This window comes from Terrapene carolina, unplaced genomic scaffold (assembly GCF_002925995.2).
Source record: "Terrapene carolina triunguis isolate 2854851 unplaced genomic scaffold, T_m_triunguis-2.0 Scaffold838, whole genome shotgun sequence".
Classification (NCBI taxonomy): Eukaryota; Metazoa; Chordata; order Testudines; family Emydidae; genus Terrapene; species Terrapene triunguis.
In genome coordinates this window covers 9,993,579-10,014,120 of record NW_020665189.1, presented here as the reverse complement: position 1 = coordinate 10,014,120, position 20,542 = coordinate 9,993,579, and the positions used below count along the sequence as shown (strand labels likewise).

The 20,542-nt window shown below is 41.3% G+C and overlaps 1 protein-coding gene across 1 annotated transcript in view; it reads right to left on the bottom strand.

Moving 5' to 3' along the window:
• Nucleotides 1–234: 234 nt before the first annotated feature.
• Nucleotides 235–20,542, bottom strand: part of LCP2 (lymphocyte cytosolic protein 2) — a 53,177-nt gene continuing 32,869 nt past the window's right edge. Inside the window, exons 5-21 of the mRNA XM_024202800.1 lie at nucleotides 19,758–19,789; nucleotides 16,920–16,957; nucleotides 15,667–15,847; nucleotides 14,528–14,628; nucleotides 13,098–13,167; nucleotides 11,099–11,182; nucleotides 10,931–10,956; nucleotides 10,821–10,840; nucleotides 10,612–10,716; nucleotides 9,536–9,566; nucleotides 8,402–8,414; nucleotides 7,058–7,193; nucleotides 5,404–5,453; nucleotides 4,017–4,120; nucleotides 2,426–2,509; nucleotides 839–994; nucleotides 235–399 (exon numbers count right to left, since the gene is read on the bottom strand). Of these exons, the coding sequence (XP_024058568.1) occupies nucleotides 277–399; nucleotides 839–994; nucleotides 2,426–2,509; nucleotides 4,017–4,120; nucleotides 5,404–5,453; nucleotides 7,058–7,193; nucleotides 8,402–8,414; nucleotides 9,536–9,566; nucleotides 10,612–10,716; nucleotides 10,821–10,840; nucleotides 10,931–10,956; nucleotides 11,099–11,182; nucleotides 13,098–13,167; nucleotides 14,528–14,628; nucleotides 15,667–15,847; nucleotides 16,920–16,957; nucleotides 19,758–19,789 (1,354 nt within the window). The 3' untranslated portion in view covers nucleotides 235–276. The remainder of the gene's footprint in view (nucleotides 400–838; nucleotides 995–2,425; nucleotides 2,510–4,016; nucleotides 4,121–5,403; nucleotides 5,454–7,057; nucleotides 7,194–8,401; nucleotides 8,415–9,535; nucleotides 9,567–10,611; nucleotides 10,717–10,820; nucleotides 10,841–10,930; nucleotides 10,957–11,098; nucleotides 11,183–13,097; nucleotides 13,168–14,527; nucleotides 14,629–15,666; nucleotides 15,848–16,919; nucleotides 16,958–19,757; nucleotides 19,790–20,542) is intronic.

Sequence of the window (20,542 nt, the reverse complement as noted above, 5' to 3'; positions counted from 1 at the left end):
ATGTAGAACACTTCACATGCGAGATGGATGTTGGAAAATGACGTCACTCACATGAAGATTTTCATGCAGTGTATGAACAATGGAGAGTAATAAATACATTGTAGAAAGTATTTTGCAAATCTGTTTTTTAAAAACACACTTTAAAATGAGAGAATTATATTTTTTCATTAAAATAAAAAAAATGAATTCATAATTTCAGTTCACTGAATACAAATGGAAATATCATGAGGTTTGTATGCTCTTGTAGACCGTTGATCCCAGACATTAAGCTTTCTTCTAAGTAGATCCTGCAGCATATGTTAACTTGCATTGGTTTCTTGAACCTCGGTCTTTTCCATCAATCAGCAGAAGGGGTGTTCTTTGAAAGTAATCAATAATATCTGCCACTGAAGAAAAATCCTGTGGATTAAAAACAAAGGCGGTGGGAGGCGGGTGTCGTCGGGATTCTCACTACTTCTCAGGGTAAAGCGATAGTATTTATTTAGACTGTGACTATTTCATGCTCTCTTGTGACTAAGTTTTGGATGAATTGCTGTACTGGAATAGACTGTGAGGTCATCTACCACTGAATCAGCATTTGCTTCCAGTACTGGTCTTCCCATCTTGGATATCTCCATGGAACATTCTTGTCCAAAATTTTACCCACCCAATGAAGTTGTGAGGTATTATAAGGCAATCAGTTTTTCTTGAATTTGAGTCACTGGGCCTGATTCTGCTCTTCACTACACCAGTTTGTATCTGGAATAGCTTTAGTGAACTAAGTGACATTCTTCTTGGTAAAACTGCTGGAGACTGGTAAAGGGGGAGGAGGTGATGCAAAGAAAGAAACATACTTTACCTCTTTTCCTTTCAGGCCAGTTCCCAACAAGTAAACTTGATTTTGCTCCTGGTAACGAATCTGAATATTATATACTTTATCTTTGTATAATACCATCAGTACATATGGATGTGTATTAGTTTTTCTTGAGCTGTCTCTCACCAAGAATGTCCCGTCCTAAAAGAATGCACATGAAAATAAAATCTATTTTTGACCAACCACGTGAGTAGAATGCTGAGTTTGTTTCTAAATACACATTCATTCTGGGTTCTAATTTTTCAGAAAGAGCACAATTGCAACCACAGCTTTGAAGAACTTGTTAGACTTTGTTAAAGGAAGAAGCAAAACACAAACAAAGCCTTGCAATCTGCTATCTGAAATGTCCCATTTCAAAAGGCTAGTTCAGATGCAGTAATAGTAATTTTAGAGAGAAAAAATTCTCTAATTTTGGGACACTTAGCAAAATGTTATGGGTGAAATTCTGGCCTTAGCGAAGTCACTGGCAAAACTTCCATTGACTTCAGAGAGACCAGGATTTCAGCCCAAAAGGTGAAACCCATTGGTGTTTTGGGGACTTTTGTACACAGCTGAAAGGGATGCATGCAGTCTGCTACACTTAGAGGTTTAGACAATCTTGGAATGTTCTAGCCTGCTGCATAAGGGGAATTGGGGCCTACTCTATCAGAGTGACTGGGAGGGAAATGGGGAAATGAAATATGCCCCTCCCAGTGAGTGCTGGTTTAAAATATCTTTAGGAAAAGTGGATTAGCTAGAGGGATGCAAGTTTCTTAAATAGATGATCTTGCCTCCTGGAGACAAAAGTTTCTATTGAGCTCCCTACCATGTGAAGCTCTCCCCTCATTACTCCATCTTATATATACAAGTTATATTACTACTATGGTCCCCATGGTCTGTGCTGTTTCCTGCAGCTCCCATTGGCCGGGAACGTTGAACCGCAGCCACTGGGAGCTGCAGGCGGCTGTGCCTGCAGGCGGTCAATGTAAACAAAGTGTCTCGCAGCCCGCCAGCGGATTAGCCTGACGGGCCGCTTGCAGCCCACAGGTTGCCCACCACTGATCTAGAATATGGGCTTAATAATCCTTAGGGATCAGCTGAGCCTGGATCTGAGCTGATCTGTGTTGTTTTTTGTTGTATTCTTTGTAATAAGCCGCACCCCAAGAAGTTCAGACTTTGGTATGTGTGAACTGTGTTTTTAGAATAGTTTAAGAAAGGTGCCTATTTGTGCTTAGTCTCTTCTATATTGATCCAAGTTTTTAATAGCCCTCTGGTACTGCACTGCCAATCTGAACACTGTATGCTTAATCAGACTGTGTAAGTACCTTTTTGTGTGTGTGTGTGTGTGTGTGTGTGCGCGCGCGCACCACCACTACCTCTCCCCCGCCACACACACATATAGGATGTGCCATGACATTTTGCAGGCACATTGATAGTGGCCTGGAGAAAATCTGGACTAGAATCTCTTTATGTAAAAGTTGTGTTCATTCACTTTTTCTATATGAATGCAAAGACATATATCAGGACACAAACCATTTAAACAATGTGCCAAGAATTTCTATATCCATTTAAGGGTAACTGCTAACACTGTACCTTATTTATATTCCTAAGAGCTGCTTCTGCTTCCTGCCGGCTGATGTCTGCAACATACCACTCTTCATTCAGTGAATCCTGAAACTTTTGTTTTATTTTTTGGGGGGGGAAAGAGGAGAAAGTTGGCTGTCAGTGAATTAATTTATGTGATGTTATAAACATACATGCACAGAAGTAGAGAAGAATTTAAATGGGGGAGGGGAGAGGGAAGTAGTGTATTTCCAGATGCAGGGATGAGCATTTTTAGTTCTGACCTTGTTAAGTTGATTTAATGATTCCAATACTCTCTGAAGGTGTTTGCACATGCTGCCACCTTGCAAACCAGAGAAGTGAGGACTCTAGGGTTTTGGTAAACATTCTATTTCCTGTGACATTTCTTTATGTCCAGATGAGTCACAGACATCTTAGGTCTCTCCTATTTTTACCATCAGCTGAGTCTAGAATTGTGGCTTGCTGTGGGCTCTCAAGCACTAAACACACGCACACACAAACCTGTCTTACATGACTATTCAATGCATTAGCAAAAATTAGGTGCTAAGTGGAGGTGGTCTTCAAAGAAATATGGAGTAGAACTGTACTCAGAGACCGAATTTTCTTTTCTCACCCATTTTAGGTTGGTTTATTTGAGAGGAGAATTGAGTCCAAAACATCTGAGGGTACTTCAGGGCAGCTTTGCAAGATAGAAAGTGGTCTAGTAAACTTCACTGTACCTTCTGACTGTTTCACTGTACATGTTTTGCTGTATTTTCACTCCTCTTTTGCTTGGTGAAGACCAAGTAAGGAACAAAGGTTGGACATCACAAGGGAAACCAACAGCAAATGCAAGAGTGTATACCAAAGAATAACTGCTGACTAGAAAACCAATTTAGGAAAAAAATTGTCTCATGTTTAGTTGATTTGCTGTGCAAAGTGATTAGGATTAATGTCTGTGACATCATAGACGATTCATGCCTCCCCATATTGGGGGCCACAGTCTAAAGGGGATGACATGTGACTGCCCCACATGTCTCCTCTGGCCAGCGAGCCCCCCTGTCCTGTTCTCCCTGTTCCACCAGAATTACCTGACTGGGAGCGGGGGAGGGTGCTCTGTCCTTCTCCCGCTATGCCTTCCCCCAGGCATGTTCGACTGCTCTCCTTGGCAACCAGGCCCAGGTGAGGAGCAGGATGGAGCTGCTTCTCATGTGGCTGAAGCCAGTCGCTACGGGTCACTGCTGTGTGCAGCACAGCAACTGCCTGAGAGACAGCCCATCTGGGAAGTGGTGGCAGTGGTGGGTCGCTCCCTGCCCAGGCTCAGCGCTGGGGGACGGGCTGAGTGAGCCAGAAATGGGCTGTGGGGAGAGGGGCTTTCTCTCAGTCAGCCACACTGCACAGAGCAATGAGACCCTGAGTGGCCAGTGTGAGAAGTGGCTGGTCCCGCCTCTTCTGCTCCTGGCCTGGACCGGCTCTGAGGGACAGGGGCCGAGCATGTCGCGGGGCAGGTACAACAGGAGAAGGGAGCCCCTCTTCCTTTCCCACCACAGGCCAAGCAAAATCTGGGGAGGGGGCACTTGACCCCATATACCACTCCCACCTCTGAGTCACATTATTATACCTCGTCTTCCTCCATGCTTGGTGGCTGCACAATCTGCCTGTTAGGAATTGGTAATGGAGGTCTGCCATCTGCTGGGCCTTTTGAAGGAGCTCTATTGATGTTACCTTTAAAGTTCCAGAATAAATTTAAATTAAAAACAGAAAGATAAAACTTAGTCTATGCAGCAGTTATTAGAGTGTCGTTTAGGACTTTGATTCTCAGTCATACCAAGGCCTCTTTATACCACTCAGGCAGCATAAGGGGCCTTAAAGTGGGTGAAAATTATACTCACACTCAGTGTAATTGAGAATCTGACCTAGATTTCTTTATGTAATGGGACAAATTCATCCTCGGTATACATGAGGGTCACTCCCATGGATTTTAAAGGAACTTCAGTAGCTATGGATGCCTCAAAGGCAACTGTATTTGAAATAGGAATTACAGATGATGAACTGTATCTCAATTATTTAATTATGACAGTATCTTCAGTTACCCTAATTACAGCTAACCTGAACTTCTAAGTTACAAACCACAAGGTCGCCCTGCTAGAAGTTTATAAAATTGTATTGGAGAGAGAAAAAAATTGCTCCTTTTTTTTTTTCTCTCTTTGTGGAAACCTTGAACAGTTTAAATGGTAACAGCTACCAGTGTTGAACATTGTTGAATGTTATGCCAAGAGATTATGATTTTCAATGTTGTTTATTTTTAATTACAGTATTTTTGCCAATTAAATATGTAGCTGAGACAAACTTTATTTCACCTTGGAAATGTTTTTCATACCAGCCAAGGTATTGGTGTAGTATTATTCAGATCTGAAACATTCATTGCTTTTCCCTACCATCACACACATCATTATTGGAATGATATAATCACATGGGATCTTCAGAATGAATGTAGTCAATGGATAGTAATCTGAGACTAGTGCTTTTAAATTGTAGCTCTAGTGAAGTAAACACTTATATCAAATTTTGTCGGTGCCTTAACTAAATAGACAGCAATGCCAAAATTTAACAAGGAAAAAAAAACCACCTTAAACATAGACTAAATGAACTAAAGAAGTTAACTAACCAATGCTTAAAGTGATCTGAAAAAGTTAGGGGTCTATCGTAATCTGGGAGTAGCAGTTCTGGTAAAACGATGCTTAAAGTGTTCCCTCCAGAGACCCTTGTGGTGGTGCTGCTGCAGGAGTAAGGAGACAGACTAGAGCATCTAATATGCAAATAAAATGCATTCTTTACTCCTGGTGGGGTGGGTATGCGCCTCCCACCCACCCACTTTAAGCACTGTACTAGATAGTTTTTTATTGCTATTAAATTCAGAAGCTGAACGTCCATGACAGATATCATGTGCTGCAACCATAAGACTTCATTACATTTGGAGTAGAAATACAGGCTCACAGAATACAAACCTAGCTGAAAGCGTGGTGGTAGTGATCCACTTGAAGAAAGGCTGTTAGTACTGTTAAAGAAATCAATGAAATTGAAGTTTAACACACATAGGGTATGTTGCTATAATTATATTATTTAATGTTTTATACTGTGGCAGCTCCCAGAGGCACAGATCCATACCTGGGCCCCTTTGTGCTACATGGCGGTACAAAGATGGAAGCATACATAGTGCATGTCCCCAAAGGGTTCCATTCTCCTTTCTTTTTAGCACCCATGGCAGATAAAGACATCCTAGTCTGCCCCGTATGAAAATTCACATGGTAATTAAGGTCAGTATTAACTCTCCTTGAGGCCTGGCACTTGGAGATAAGGTGCAGAGGGGCAGGGGACAGTCCATGGTACTACTACTCCTATAGGGACCATTTCAGGATCAGTACAATTGGAACCTAATTTCCCTCTAGAATCTATATCTCTGTTGGGTTTCCAGCCCATGACCCCCTCCCAAGCCCTTTCCTCAAAGGGGAGTATATGAAGCAAAATTACAAGCTGTTACTCATTCTGGAATTTCCCCCAAACTTCCCCCCTTCTGTGTTTTCTCCCCCCGCCCCCCTTGGCTGAAGAATAAGCATCACTCAAACATTCAAGTTCCAGGAGGTGCAAAAACTTGAGAAGAGCTGTGTCAGTGACTGAGTTCACACTTCTAGCCTCATCTATACTTAGTTTGTTTGTTCTGCTCTTGCTGAACTATTCAGCCCCTCTTTATAAGCTCTATAAAGGCCTTTTCAGCTTCCTGTTAGAAATTTCTATAATTGAAACCAGCTCTCTTGGCAGTCCCAAAATAACAGCAGCCAAAGGCAACAATGAGTTTATCAGATGTTATCTCTTTTTCCCCGAAAAGTTTCACCTCACTAAGAACCCACTGCCAAGGGCTCCTCTTTTCCAGTGTCCAAATGAATTTCTCTTTGGATGTACTGCAAAAAAGGCTCTGACTAAAATGTATATTACCATAGTGTCTCAGGCTCTTCTTTTAAGAAGAGGCATCAAACTTTGGATGTCCAACTGTAGACACCTAAAGTCTGACTTTTTTTTAAACAGGGACTGAGTACCCACAATTCCAGTTGAAGTCAATGGGAACTGCAAGTGCTATAGTAATGCCTAGAATCCCCCTTCTGGGATCAGGACCCCAATGAGATAGGCACTGTACAGATGTATAATAAGACAGTCTCTGCCCTCAAAAGAGTTTACAATCTCAATAGATAAGGCAGACAAAGAATGGGAGAAATAGATAAATGCCTTTAGTGGGGCACTCAAAAATTGAAGGAGCCAAAATTAGAGCCTAATTGTAGTTCATACCAAAGAGGTCCTAATGTAGTCCTCTCTTAATGTAGAACTAAGAGAGTATCCTAGTGTATCTGATGTGTATTGTCTGTATATTTGGATTATATAGAGACTTAAGGTCTTGAGTATGATGGCTTTACAGCATTGGGGGATTCCCCAAAAACGGTGGAAACAGCCCAAAGCAAGCAGAGGGGAGCTAAGGATCTGGCCTGTAGATATTAAGCTCCTTGGGTAGTAATCATGTGTTCTTTTGGGTCTTGTACAGCACCATATACACTCTTATTCCTTAAAAAGTAATAGATCAAAATAAGTGAGACAATAACTAGTGCAACAAACCTTTCTGCATATGATCCAGGCATACTGTTGGATCCTGAAGGACTGTGTTTAGGTGGTGGCTTGACAGACCTTGAAGGGAATGTGTTGGAACTGAAGGGGGGCAAAGATAGCTGTGGTGCCGGTCTCTGGGGGATTGCTGTGAAGAGGAAAAGTAGAGCTAGCTAAAAATATTAGCATGAGGTTACCATGGGTTCTCGTAAAAGCAGCTTGTAAAGAGGGGTGAAGTGAACTAATACTATCACACTGCAGAGGGCCGTCTAATCAGATACAAGCAATGGAGCAAGCTGTCATTAAAATGCCCTTCAGAACAATGTACTGGGTCTTGGAATATAAACTTATTGATGGAAGCTGGTTTATTCTTGTGTATTCATTTTAGAGGTGGAAAATTCAGTAGAAAATTTCCAGTTTTATTAATCCTGTTTGCTTCTGAAACATTAAATAAGCTACAGTCCAGCTTTAGAAACCCCATTAACTAAAATATAACATTAAAATTAAAGACAAAGTCCCCTAGTCAGCTTTCTCTGCCATGGCATTGCTGACCATTGGATTTGAGACTTCTTTATTGCGCATACTCCTCCTCAGGGATTTGTCTTCTGACGCCATCTTCATTGTATAGGTCAGCAGACAATTGGGCCACCACGCCAAAGATCCATAGCATGAGAAACTTGCTCTCCTTTGGCATTACTCTCAGCCTGAGTTGAACTGGCAATAGGGGTGGAGGTTCAGAATGTGAATTCAGATCAGAATTGTGTAAATGGCCTCAATTTTTAATGGGATGAACCAAAACTCTGATATAGTCAACCTTAGACTTTGGCATGTTGAAAAGCAAAAAGTGAATTTTGCAGCTTTGGTTCATATCCATTATTTTTGTTATAAAGCATTATATAGCATCTCAGGGACTGTGAGGTGGGGTAACTTATACATGCTGTTATTATTATTTGAGCCAAATACTATTCTCTTTGCTCACGAGTCATTAGGACTATCCTCACATGAAGTTGATAGCACTATATGTTGGAAGAATGCAAGCAGGGTTTGGCCAATTATCTTATAGTAGATCAAGAGGTCACTAGGTTTTCATTCCTGCTTTTTAGGTGCTCAATGGAAATAACTGTACAGATATATACTAAGTTCATGGTTATAAAATTGCTGATATGCTCCAACTTCCTGTTTTTTGTGGCTTCATTACTTAAGTTTGTATGAGATTTTTGAAGATTTCAACAATCTGTCAAGTTATGCAGTGTTACCTTTTTTATTTTATAGTAGTAACTATAAATAGATCTTCTCAGTGTTTCATTTGAGCTTTTTAACAGAGAGAGAATGTAAAAGAAGTTTTTAAGTACTTACACTCATCATCTTCCTGGGGAGAGAGGGGAAAAAACAACAATGAACATTGAGAGGTTTATAATATCATAACTCGTAAAAATTATCTCTTTACAAAAGCTACAATAGAAAAGTCAGTGATTTTTGAGTATGCAGGTAATTCAAGATGGGATGCCTACATTTACCTAATACATTGATATATTTGTCTTTGTGAAACACCAAATTAATTTTTAATTGTGGAACTGAGGCAAGGAAATCACAGGTCTAGATTTTCAAAAGTGAGTAATGATTTAGGTGCGTCAATTTTTGGGTGCCTAATTTGAAACAGCTTAAAGAGGTCAGGGGGCAGAACTTCAGCTGAGGTAAATTGTCATAGTTTCCAGAGCAGATGTTCAGCACTCTCTGAAAATCAGGTTCCTTTAAGATATATCAAGTCGGAGAGCCCAAAACTGGGGTATACAAAATCACTAGTAACTTAAAAAATAAAAATCTGGGCCTTGACTCTGCCTTTTCTTTATAATGCCTCTAATATCTAAAATAACATATCCAGGGATTAAACTGTCCTGGAGCAAATTTGTATGGAGGAAACTGATTGAAAGTGAAGCTCTGTGCTAAGAAGGAACTACAGGAGAACCTCAGTTATGAATAGCTCAAGAATGGAGAGTTGTTCATAACTCTGAACATTTTGAAACTCTGAACAAAACATTATGGTTGTTGTTTCAAAAGTTAACAACAGAACATTGACATAATACAGCTTTGAAACTTTACTATGCAGAAGAAAAATGCTGCTTTTAACCACCTTCATTTAAATAAAACAAGCATAGAAACAGTTTCCTTACCTTGTCAAATCTTTTTTAAACTTTCCCTTTATTTTTTAGTAGTTTACATTTAACACAGTAATAAACTGTACAATATTTGCTTTTTTTGTCTCTGCCAACTGATTGAGTACTTCCAATTCCAAATGAGATGTGTGTGGTTGATTGATCAGTTTGTAACTCTGGTGTTCGTAACTTTGAGGTTCTACTGCATGAGTATTTAAAGGAACCAGTCCATGTTAAACAGAACTCCCAGCTTACCAGCAAGTTTTATAATTCTATTGTAACACATACTTTAAAATCTTCTAACTGTAAAATAGTGTTTGCTCTGAAATATACTTACATCATATCTTCTTTCTGGTGCCCAGCCTTGCCTAAAATGAAGTAGGTGAAGAAACCAAATGTGAATTTTAGATGTAGAAAGTGTGAAAGAATGACACTCTATCTATATGTATAGTGGGACATGTTTTCAGCTGAGACTTAAGCTGATGTCAGTTTTTGCAGACAAAAATAAATATGGGTATCAGTTTTAACCAGCAATTTCTTTTGCTCATTTAGATATAAGTTTTTGATTTGCAGCAACAAGAAGGTACTTGGATGTCCAAGCCCTGATCCTGTAATGAGCTTTGCAGAGATTCAGGGGTCCATCTGTGTGGAATTTATTGCATGGTTGGGGCTTAATTGATCTACATTTCAAGTGAAATAGTGCACCTGCTGTGTTCCTCACACAGAAATGGAGTTTGAATATCTGGCCTTAAACTTCAACTGAATGATGAAAATATTAGTTGTTGCCATGGAGCCCTTAGCCACACTGTCGTAGCTGAGGGCAGGCTTGTATGAAGATATCTGGCCTCCTTCCTAGTATTTTGACTGCTGGTTGGTTAGCAGACCTCATAGTATGTTTCTTTTATATGGTGTACAGCTCTATCAAGAAGCTGTCTAAGAAAGGCCAGCTCTTGCTAAAGGAAGTTTTTTGCCAAGAATTCAGGGATTTGCAGGGTGACCGAGCTGGCCTAGTTGTAAGGAATAAATGAAAGCCTTCTCCCTCCACCATATCATAAAAGGGATATGGAGGTGAGGGTTGAGTTTGGTAGTCAGGATAATGAGAAAAAAAGCTTTCTAGGAAGAAGGCTTGAGCTGATGGGAGAATCATGGATAACATTCCTTTTCCCTTCTAGAACTTGGCTGAAGTGAGCCATACTTTGGGCCTTAACTGTGGCCTTTTGGATGAGGCAAGCCCTGCTGTATTTGTGTTTGGCCCTTAAAAAGGCAGAGCTTTTTCACATTACAGTAAAGTGGGCATCACTGCAACACTCTTAGGTAGTGGTGTCTCTACCGACATTGACTAATTATGTTTTCCAGATTGTTGTGGAAAATAGTTAAAAATAGTTGTGTTAACATTTAAAAATAAATGTTTACTTTACGGGTGGTGGCTTCCTTCCAGGGACTGTATTGCCTCTTTCATGTTTATCGGCTGGTGGTATGGGAGGCTTTTGTATCTTTGCTAATTGTTCTCCCAGAGATCTAAAATACAAGAGAGAGATGGTGCAGCAAAGGTCAAATGCTCTTTACTGCAATATAATTTGGTAACACTGATAGAGTATGTCACCCAGAGGCTAATGTCTTACCTTAGTTGTGGTGCCATGGGCTGTAAAACATAAGGAAAAGTTACAAGAACATATAAGTATGTTTTAAAATAGATCCAGGTACAATAAGATCCAGCCAAATGGACTCTTACCTTGTCAGGAAACACTGCCCTCTTCCCTGAAAAGAATAAAAAACAACACTTAAAAAAAAAAACCCTTAGATAATTCATTATAAGTTCTGTGAAATAGTGGAGGCTTGCCAGGCCTGGCTTTGATACCTTTTCTGGTGCAAAATGAACTTAGCATGAACAGATACTGACCTGCTGCTGGGCTGTCTCTTTCAAACGTTGGCCCAGGACGATCCAGTGAGGGTTTTGTACGTCTGTCTATAGAAGGAGCTGGGGCTAAACATAAATACTGTGTAAAATATTGTGCTAATACAAGTAACACATCTTTATTTTGTATTTTATCTGTCACAATGTGGTATCCCTTCTTAGAGTTGCAAGCAATATCATTAAGGCTCATAAATAGTTAAGGTTGGCTGAATTTTGTGTTTGCTTTTTTATAATGTTGATGGACAATATCAATGTTTTAAAGCATTTTAAAATATTTTATTCTAAATTTTCAGTTGCACAAAATTATGGGGGATGTCAGACAATGGAGGGGTCAGACTAATTATTTAATGATGGTATACACTGACATTCAAAAAGTTAAAGCTTTCTAACCATTAAAACACAAATTGTCAAAATATACAAAATAAATATCCTTAAATCAAACTTTAAGTTCTTAGACAAAGTAAGAAATTCTGCTTATCTGTAAATGTTGATTGTTATCAATGGAAATATTTTTTTCCATTGCTTTCGAGGAGTCAGCAAGGGGTGTGTCCACCCCACACAAGGCCTGAAGGGGTTAAGGTGACCAGGTAGGCCAATTAACTGCCTAGGCTGCACCTGGAGGAGGAGCCAGGCAGCAGGGATTAATTAGAGCAGTGGTTCCCAAACTTTAACTACTTGTGAACCCCTTTCACTAAAATGTCAAGTCTCGTGAACCCCCTCCTAAAAAAATGAATATTTCCAGGGATTTTCTCCTTTACTTGAGTATAAAATATAAAAGCAGTGATCTTGGAAATATAAAATTTGTTTTATGACATGATTATTACACATTATTTATTATTATTATTTATCATTGCAGTATTTTTATTACATTATGAAAACGGCAACACTTCAAAGATCTCACTTTCGTAGCTTGTGTCACTTTGAATGAGCCTGTTATAAAACAAGGCTCCTATGTTTCATCAAGGAGTATCAGATGTGAAACAGCATGAAGGTATTTAAGAAGCCAACTCAAAGAGTTCCTCCTACACAAGCATTCAGGTCTTGAGGAGTCCAGGCAAACAACGCACGTTACAACAAAGCCTAAACTTGTTCTTCATAATAATTTTAAAAACAATACTAGCTGCCTATTTAATTTTAAAAACAACAAAAAATATCCACCTCCCTTTCCATTTCTTATAAAGAGTCTTGAAGTTTTAATCTCCTCAGTATGATAGATATGCTTGCTTTGATCTGCTTAGCTCTTGGAAGTCCAGGGGCTTCGGGCTACTGGCCCTGTGCTGCCTGGGATCCCTAGGGACAGCTATGTCCGCCATTAGGGAATTTTTTCCTGAGAACCCCCTGTAACATTTCGCGAACCCCCAGGGGTTCACGAACTCCAGTTTGGGAACCACTGAATTAGAGACAAGACTCAGCTGGGCAGGAGCAGGAGGAGCTTGTATAAAGCCCAGATGATTGGGGGGGATTTTGCAGGAAAGTAGTTTGCAGTTACTCCCTGTAAGGAGAGAATTTGGGCTGGCAAAGCAGAGGGGGGGTCAGAAAGGTAAGAGAGGCTTGGGGGAAAGCAGCATGATGTGGGATAGGGCATACCTTGGCTGCTGATGAGACGACCCCTGGGCAGGAACCTGGAGAAGAAGATGGGATTGGGTTCCCCTCCCAGCCACGGGGGAAGTGGCACAGACCAGGCAGTGAAGAGCGATCTGCCTGGGGCAATTTGTGCTAGAAGACTTTGATACCCCAGAAGAATAAGCAGGAGCTCCTGGAGCCAGAGAGGGGCTGCAGGCTAAGAGACACAGAGTACAACTGCAGAAGGGGCATCGGCCTGGCAGAACAAATTCCCAGCACTACCAGGAGGCGGTGCCATCCAGCGGTGAGTAGAGCACCCCATCACAGTGGGATAGAGACACTAACACAGCTCTAGCTGGAGACCATGAAAATATGCATTATGCCATAGCTTAAAAAAACCCAGACAAATATTTTCACTTACGTTTTAAAGGCTTGGCACTTTTATCTCTATTCACATCATTATTGCTTGATGGAGGAGGATAAGGTGACATCTAAAACAAATGTTTTTTCAAATGATTAAAGTCTTCTCTACATGTACAGAGTTCAAGGATTTTCATCTTATCCTCTGTGGCCATTGAATACATCACCAAAATCACCTTGCCACAGCTGTCAACCTGTGCATCTGTTAGAGCTCAAAGAGCCATTCATTAGGGTGTCTCCCCCCGCCTCCCCCCCACACACCCATTGCAGAATTCTATCCAGGTAAAAGGCCTTTTCTGGCAACTGCAGCATTGGCTCTGTCATCTCTCTGCCCCTTTGCAGGAAACCCTTAGTGCAGAGTTCATTCCAGGGCGGGTTGGGAGCATGTCAGGGGCAGGAGGGAGGAGTAGCTAGAATAGTCTTGCTTAACTCCTGATGCAGAGTTTTGTGCATATAAATTCAAGGTCAAAAGGGATGAGCAGACCAAGGAGAGCACGGGAGCCTAGTCTTGCATTAAGGAGAGAGCTGCTGTGTCAGGGGCTGTCAAGTTCCTAGTGGCAGGACTGAGACCAAAGAGAGGAATGTGTTGCTGAGTATCTCATGAAAACGATGAAGGTGATTGCACTTAAGCCTGTGTTTCTTCAGACACACCTATTCTTGCCGGAGTTTCATTATATGGTCTTCCAAGTAATGGAGGCGAGAGGTACAGAAGACTTCATACCACTCAGTAGGGAGTTTGGTGCTTACTGATTAGCTTTACTTGTATCCCTGTATAACTTTCATGCACATTTGTGCTGGAATACAGAGAGTTTGTATAACCAGCTCAGTGCTTGCAAGATGATGATCAAAGCCTTAATCTGCCAAATTAGGGAAAGGGTAGTTCTGTTAACCCAGTGGATGTTGACAAATTCTGAATGTATCTAAGAAAATTGTCCAGCCTTCAGCAGGGGAGGGCAATGACACTTCTTTAACCTCAACTTTGCTTGTTGCCTTTGGTGAGTCAGTTCAGTACTCCTACCTTTCCATCTCATTCAGCGCCAGGTCCTGTAAACCCTTCCCCCTCCATGGAGTGCTGCCAAATTCAATGGGACGGCCAATGGAAGTGAGGGTTTTCAAGATCAAGCCCTCTTGGGGAAAGCTGGAGTACTGCTAAGCAAGATGTTCAAAAGCTACAATTTTCTTGAGAATTGGCTAATGGTCACTAATTGCCAGTATATATGGCAACATTGCAGTATGAAACAATTTCCGTATATTTGTTTCACAAAAAAGAATTAATCATTTTAGCAAAAAATAATTATTCTTACAGCCAAAATAATTTTCCTCCTCTTTCTAAACACACAATCATTATGTTGGACATGGAATTATACTTGGGCCTTCTAGGAGATAATGCAAAGGAAACAAATGAAGTATTGTTTAAGAAAAGAAACATACAGGAGTGACTCTACCCGGATATGCTGCTGGTACAGGGGATGGGCCAGGTCGCTGTGGTGGAATAGGAGGCTGGGGAGATGGTCTAGCAGTTGTGGGTCTATCTAAAAAAATAAAAATAAAAATCACAAACTGAACAGTTAAACACACAAAAAAGGTTATTTTCTTTCTCTCTCATTAGATCTTCATTCTTAAGTTTAGTTTATGGTTATGTAATTTTACATTACATGAAGAATCCAATTTTGCTGTGTTACATCTCTGTAAATCCATAGTGACTCTGGCAAAGGTTGTTTTACTTTCTGTGTCCTTTTTATGCCTGACGACTTGAATGTCACTCTGGTATTGCGCACACACATACCGGGCTCAGTTCTCTGTTGGCCTGCACTTTATGTATTCATTCACACCACTGCAAAGTAAGTATAAAATACACCAGTCCAGATGGTAGTGTTTTGCACTGAAGTAAATGACCTCACAGGTGTAGGCCAATGGAGAATCAGAACTAGAAAATGACAAATGTATGCATGATATGCTCTGGTACCAAGTCAACTCCACACAGAAGTGATATAAACTTATAATACTTACACCTATTTTCACTGTATCTTGCACTAGTTACATAGTGTAACACCATACTAAATGGGGGGAAATGTGTGTTTATCTTGATGCAGATCCCAGACTAAAGTCCCAGCCTTGATCCTACTGAAGACCAGGGCAAAATTCAGTGACCTGTTTGTTTGTTTGTTTTGTTTGTTTGCTTGTTTGTTTTAAAGAGAAACAAACCTTCTGGCATCTCTCTTTCTATGACTCATTTTTTAGCATGTGCTTAACTTAACATGTATATTCATTAAGACTGCTCATGGGCTTAATTGCTTTGCCTACAACTAATAAGGCCTCTATCCAGCAAAGTGAACTCCTAAGCTGTCCCTTCAATATGCCTAAACATCAGTGTGGTAAGACCAGAAGTTTAATGCTTTTTCTCTTAGTTGCCAGTCTCAGAAGACATCCCAGAGTTTCCACAAATTTGTATTTTTCAATAAAAAGACATTTAGAAAATCCACAAACAGGTGTAGTGAAAGGCTCTACATTCTATTACCAATTCCCTAAAATATCCCATCCCTTCCAAAATTACATTTTGCACTAGTTACCTATGTACTCAGTGTTGCTTGGAATTGACTTGGCAGGAAATATGACATTATGGGGTGCTACGTCATTGTTGGATGGAGGAGGTTCATAATCATCACTGTCATGTCCTGGTTCATCAGTTGGTGATTCATAGTCGGCGTCTTGTTCCTGTTCCTCATCTGGGCTTTCATAATCATCTTCTTCCTGCCATATGCAAGTGAAAAACAGACAATGATTATATACTACATAACTTAATGCAGTGAGCTTGTGTTTTTATATGGTAGTGTCTTTCATCGTGCAGGATACCAAATTTTACCACCGGCGCTCAGGGATTGTTTCATCCCTTCATCAAATGAAGTGATAGAGTGTGTCAACATTTACACAGAGCATAACACTGCACAGCAGTTTAGGATAGGAAATGAATATCCTTTTACAATAGGAACTCCAGAGGAAACTTAACAAGAGAGAAAGTTACTTAGTTGATTTTTTTTTCTCTCTCTAGGCTCTCATACCAGACCCATCTCCCAAGCCACTAAGATTAAAGAAAGTCACAGGGGATGTAGAGGACCTCAGTTTTATATCTCATCCAACCGATGTTAAAAGGTGCCTCCTAGCACCAAGCTGGGGCAATCATTCAGTGGTGCACTCTTCCTTAATGCTCCTTCCTGCGAAAGCAGGTCTTTGTTAGGGGCTTTGTAGCCCCTAATGCAGGCAATTATGTGGTTCTGACCCAGCCCAAATAGGTATAGTTTGTGAGATCTGATAGGACAGTGATGGGCAACCTGCGGCCTGCGGGCCACATGCAACCCATCAGGGTAATCTGATTGTGGGCCGTGAGACATTTTGCTGACGTCGACCATCCACAGGCACTGCCCCCAGCAGCTCCCAGTAGCCAGGGTTCTCTGTTCCCAGCCAATGGGAGCTGTGGGGAGTGGCACCTGCAGGCAAAGGGGCCGCAGGGATGTGCTGTCCCTGATCTGGAACTTGTCACTGATCTGTAAATGGTGTAATATTCAGTGTAATTTCTCACCAACCTAGAGGATGGAAGTTTCAAAAATGCTGAGAACTGGGCTAACTCTGCTCCCACTGAAGTCCATGATAAAACTCCCATTGACTTCAAGGGTGTAGAATTAGGCCAGCACTAAGTGCTTTTGAAACTCCCAGCACATTCTCTTCTTTCCCCTTCTGTTGGGAGTGTATAGCACAGGAATTGATGGAGCTTAAGGGAACAGAGAATCTGCTTTGAGTGTTAAGTGATCTAAAACATGATTCTTACAAATGAAGACCAGCCTTCTTCCTCTTCTTGACAGCATCCTGTGTAAGAAAACATAACCGTGGACCTGTTAGCACATGTTGGCTTCAGAGTACCAAAGCCTCATCAGGTAAAAAGGCACTAAGTTTCACAAATAGCGACCATTAGAGAATCAAAATAACAGACCCAAGTTTGCCCAAGGAGAGGGATGTGTCCAGCTCCCATGGCAGCCAACAGGAATTATGTGCACATATTTGCAGTTACCTTCTGGTTGAAGGGTATTAGTTGAACATCCCTTGTGTGTCATGATTTCTGCTGTGACTGAGACTATGTCTACACTGCCAAGTTTTTTCGCCAAAAGTTATACCACTTATATTAAAGCGCTTTAATTAAACCACTGTTACATGTCCTTGCTATGCTCCTTGGGTCACTGGAGTGCATCCACAGTAGCAGCTCTTGCAATGACACAGAAAGCAATGCACCGTGGTAGCTATCCCACTGTGCATCTGGTCACAGGGTGCTTTGGGAAGGGTTTGCAATGCCTCATGTGGCAGGTACAGCGACACATAATGCAGGTTTCTCAATCCCATTGTTCCATGGGCATCTTACTAGATTGCTAGATGCTTTTCAACTGAAGTGTGTGGGGGAGAGTGTGTGACAGGGAGTGTGAGAGTATGGAGGGGACGGGAAGGGAGACAGACAGTGTATGTTGCCGGAGAGTGAGTGTGTTAGTCTCTAAGGTGCCACAAGTACTCCTGTTCTTTGTGTCAGCATGCTGTCTCCTAAGTTCAGACAGCTGTCGAAAGCAACCTGTTCTGAGGCAGGGGGAGGGGAAAACCCTGACATCAGCCCCCACCTCCCTCCCTGGCTCTGCACAGCACATAGTATGTGTGTGTCTGTCACACACACTGCCTGCCTGCCTGCCTGCCATTGTGTTCTTAGTGGGGGAGACAGCAGGAGCATTCCATGTTAATCATTTGCTTTGTGTCCTGCAGCAGAGCATCACAGCACACCAGCTGTCAGAATGGAGCTTTGAAAGGGGAGGGGCACATGCCTTCATGGCTGCTGAGTTCAAAACAATGAGCAGAGCGGTCACTGCAGGCATTGTGGAACACCTCCAGAGGTCAATTACAGTGATAAAAGCAAGCAAGGTGTTTACACTGGAACTTTGGGGATAAAATCTTTGCACATGCTCGTCGAGGGGGTTTTATTATAGCGCTTTAACAGGAGTTTCCTCTCAAAATGTGTACACCTCTGCTGTTTCATGACCAAAAGCTGCCTTTTGGCAAAAAAAACTTGGCAGTGTAGACCAGGCCTGAGATGTGTCCTACCCTTCAAGATTTAAATGCTAGTTGAAGAATAAAGCATTCAGAACTGACTCAGCTGTTAACCGAGTCTCATCCCATGCTTTATCTTGTTGCTAATATGGAAAGTTGAGTGCAGAGCTGGGAATTTTTTTTTTCAAATACTATTTTTTTCAACTGAAAAGCATTTTGGGGGGTCTCTGTATATATTTGTGTATTCAGGTCCAATCTGCAAATAGTTTTTGCTGAAGGGAAAGAAACTTCAAGAAAATTGTTTTGTGTCAACAAAATGAATTTTGACTTTTTTATTCAACAAAAATTTTGAAGAAAAATTTAGTTTCAGTTCAAATCTGAATGGAGTTTTTTCCAGAATTTTTTCAGTTTGGTCCCTGAACCAAACAATCCATTATTGGCTCCGTTCTAGTTATGTGTCCTTTTTAACCCATTTTCAATAGGACCAATGGGGGAGTAGTAACCCGTGGAAGTACAGGTGCTCTTGGCCCAGCTAGTAAAATGTTTAAAATGGAAGCTCAGTGCAGGGAAGCCATGTGGAAGCTGCTTAGCCCCTAATGAAGTCTAGCTGCAAAGAGAGGAGGACATTGTGCCTTAGAGGTTCAATAGTCACATGAATGCTCCCAGATTGCATCTCTCTCTCTCCATTTTTCTTCCCCCCCCATTGTTCCTCCATCCCTGCTATTAAAACATCTTTTTGTTAGCTCTCCAGCTTGATGTTTCTCCTTTCATTCCCTCTCACCCCTTGTGCTCTCTTGACTTCCTGTCTTTCTCCTCTTGCTCTGGGCCCACTCATCTTCCCTTCTCCTCACCTTCTGCTATTCTACTTCCCTCCTTCTCTGCCTTTTACCCCTTCCTCTTCTTCTTTCCTCACTGTCTGCTTTTTCTCCCCCTTTTGTTGTCATTCTCTCCTCCTTTCCCTAATGAGCACTGCAGGTATGGTGGTGGGGGGCCAGCATGAAAAGCGCTCCCAGCATCCGAGGTAGGCAAGGGGAAATTTGGAGCATCCCCTTGCCAAGAAAACATATCCAAGGACTTTTCTGGCCCAGCTGTACCTGTTTACAGAACCTTGTTTTACTCAGTCTAAGAACCTTATTGAATTAAGGTATCAACTAGTGTAATGTTCCTTATTTGGTAACAGACACAACCCAAGCAGTTCTAACATGAGATTGCATCACTCTGCACACACCCCACCCACATCCTGCTGGCATGTGCTACTCCCAAGTCTGTTAAAGGCACCATCTACAATAGCCTCCAGCATTTGGGTGTGTTTGGATCTGAGGTTTTCCTTCATACTCATCTCTAATATCAACAATAATTTAGCTCATTAAATTGCAATTAATCCTGGAAGTTCTTGGACAGATGTATTATCCAATGTAGAGCTAAACTCAAGGTAGATGAGATCTATGAGCATAAATATTTATAAGAGAATTTTTGAATGAAGACAGTTGGATGGCAATTACTGTAAATAAACTGTGCAAGCAGCTAATTAATATTTTAATCTTTTCAAATACTATGTGTATTTAGATAGCAAGTACATATTTACCTGTATTGTCAGCAAACTTCTGCGTCTGGGTCCTGTGATGACATTACAAATTTTTTTCACATTTTAATGATTATGAACTAAATATGTCTACTTTTAGTAAAAGCTATAGCATAATTAGAGTTGAAAATAGTCTTCCATTATACAAGTGAACTTGATTTTGACCCTCTTCCCTACTAACTTTTGCCAAAAAGCTAAAAAATAAACTGCCTGAAGTTTCATAAAGCTGATCCTAATCCAGGCTAGATTATTTTGAAATAAATTGGAGGCACATTAGTGTGTGTGTGTGTGTGTGTGTGTGTGTGTGTTGTATGTGTGTGTGTGTGTGTGTGAAATGTTTGAGAAGTTTGGCATCTCATCTCATTTTCTGAGCCTTCATCTATGTGGCCCATTAAAGTCAGTGGGAAATATTCACTGTCATACAGTTAAGTACGTAAGTGCTTTCAGGAGTGGGGCCTATTCTGGTTATACTTAATTTTGATCAAGTTTGGCCTAAAAACTCCACAGCCTTGCACATGTGGTCAATTGCACAAGTAGTTAATTACACATGTGCAAAGTGGTTGTAAAACCATGCTACCCAGATCATGATGGTGATGCTCTAAAGTCATTTTGCACCAGTGGCAATCAGGGCTGGCTCCAGGCACCAGCCCAGCAAGCAGGTGCTTGGGGCAGCCAAGGGGAAGGGACGGCAGTCGGGCTGTTCCGCGGCAATTCGGTGGCAGGTCCCTCTCGGAGGGAAGCACCTGCCGCCGAATTCCCGCCGAAGAAGAAAGCGGCGCGGTGGAGCT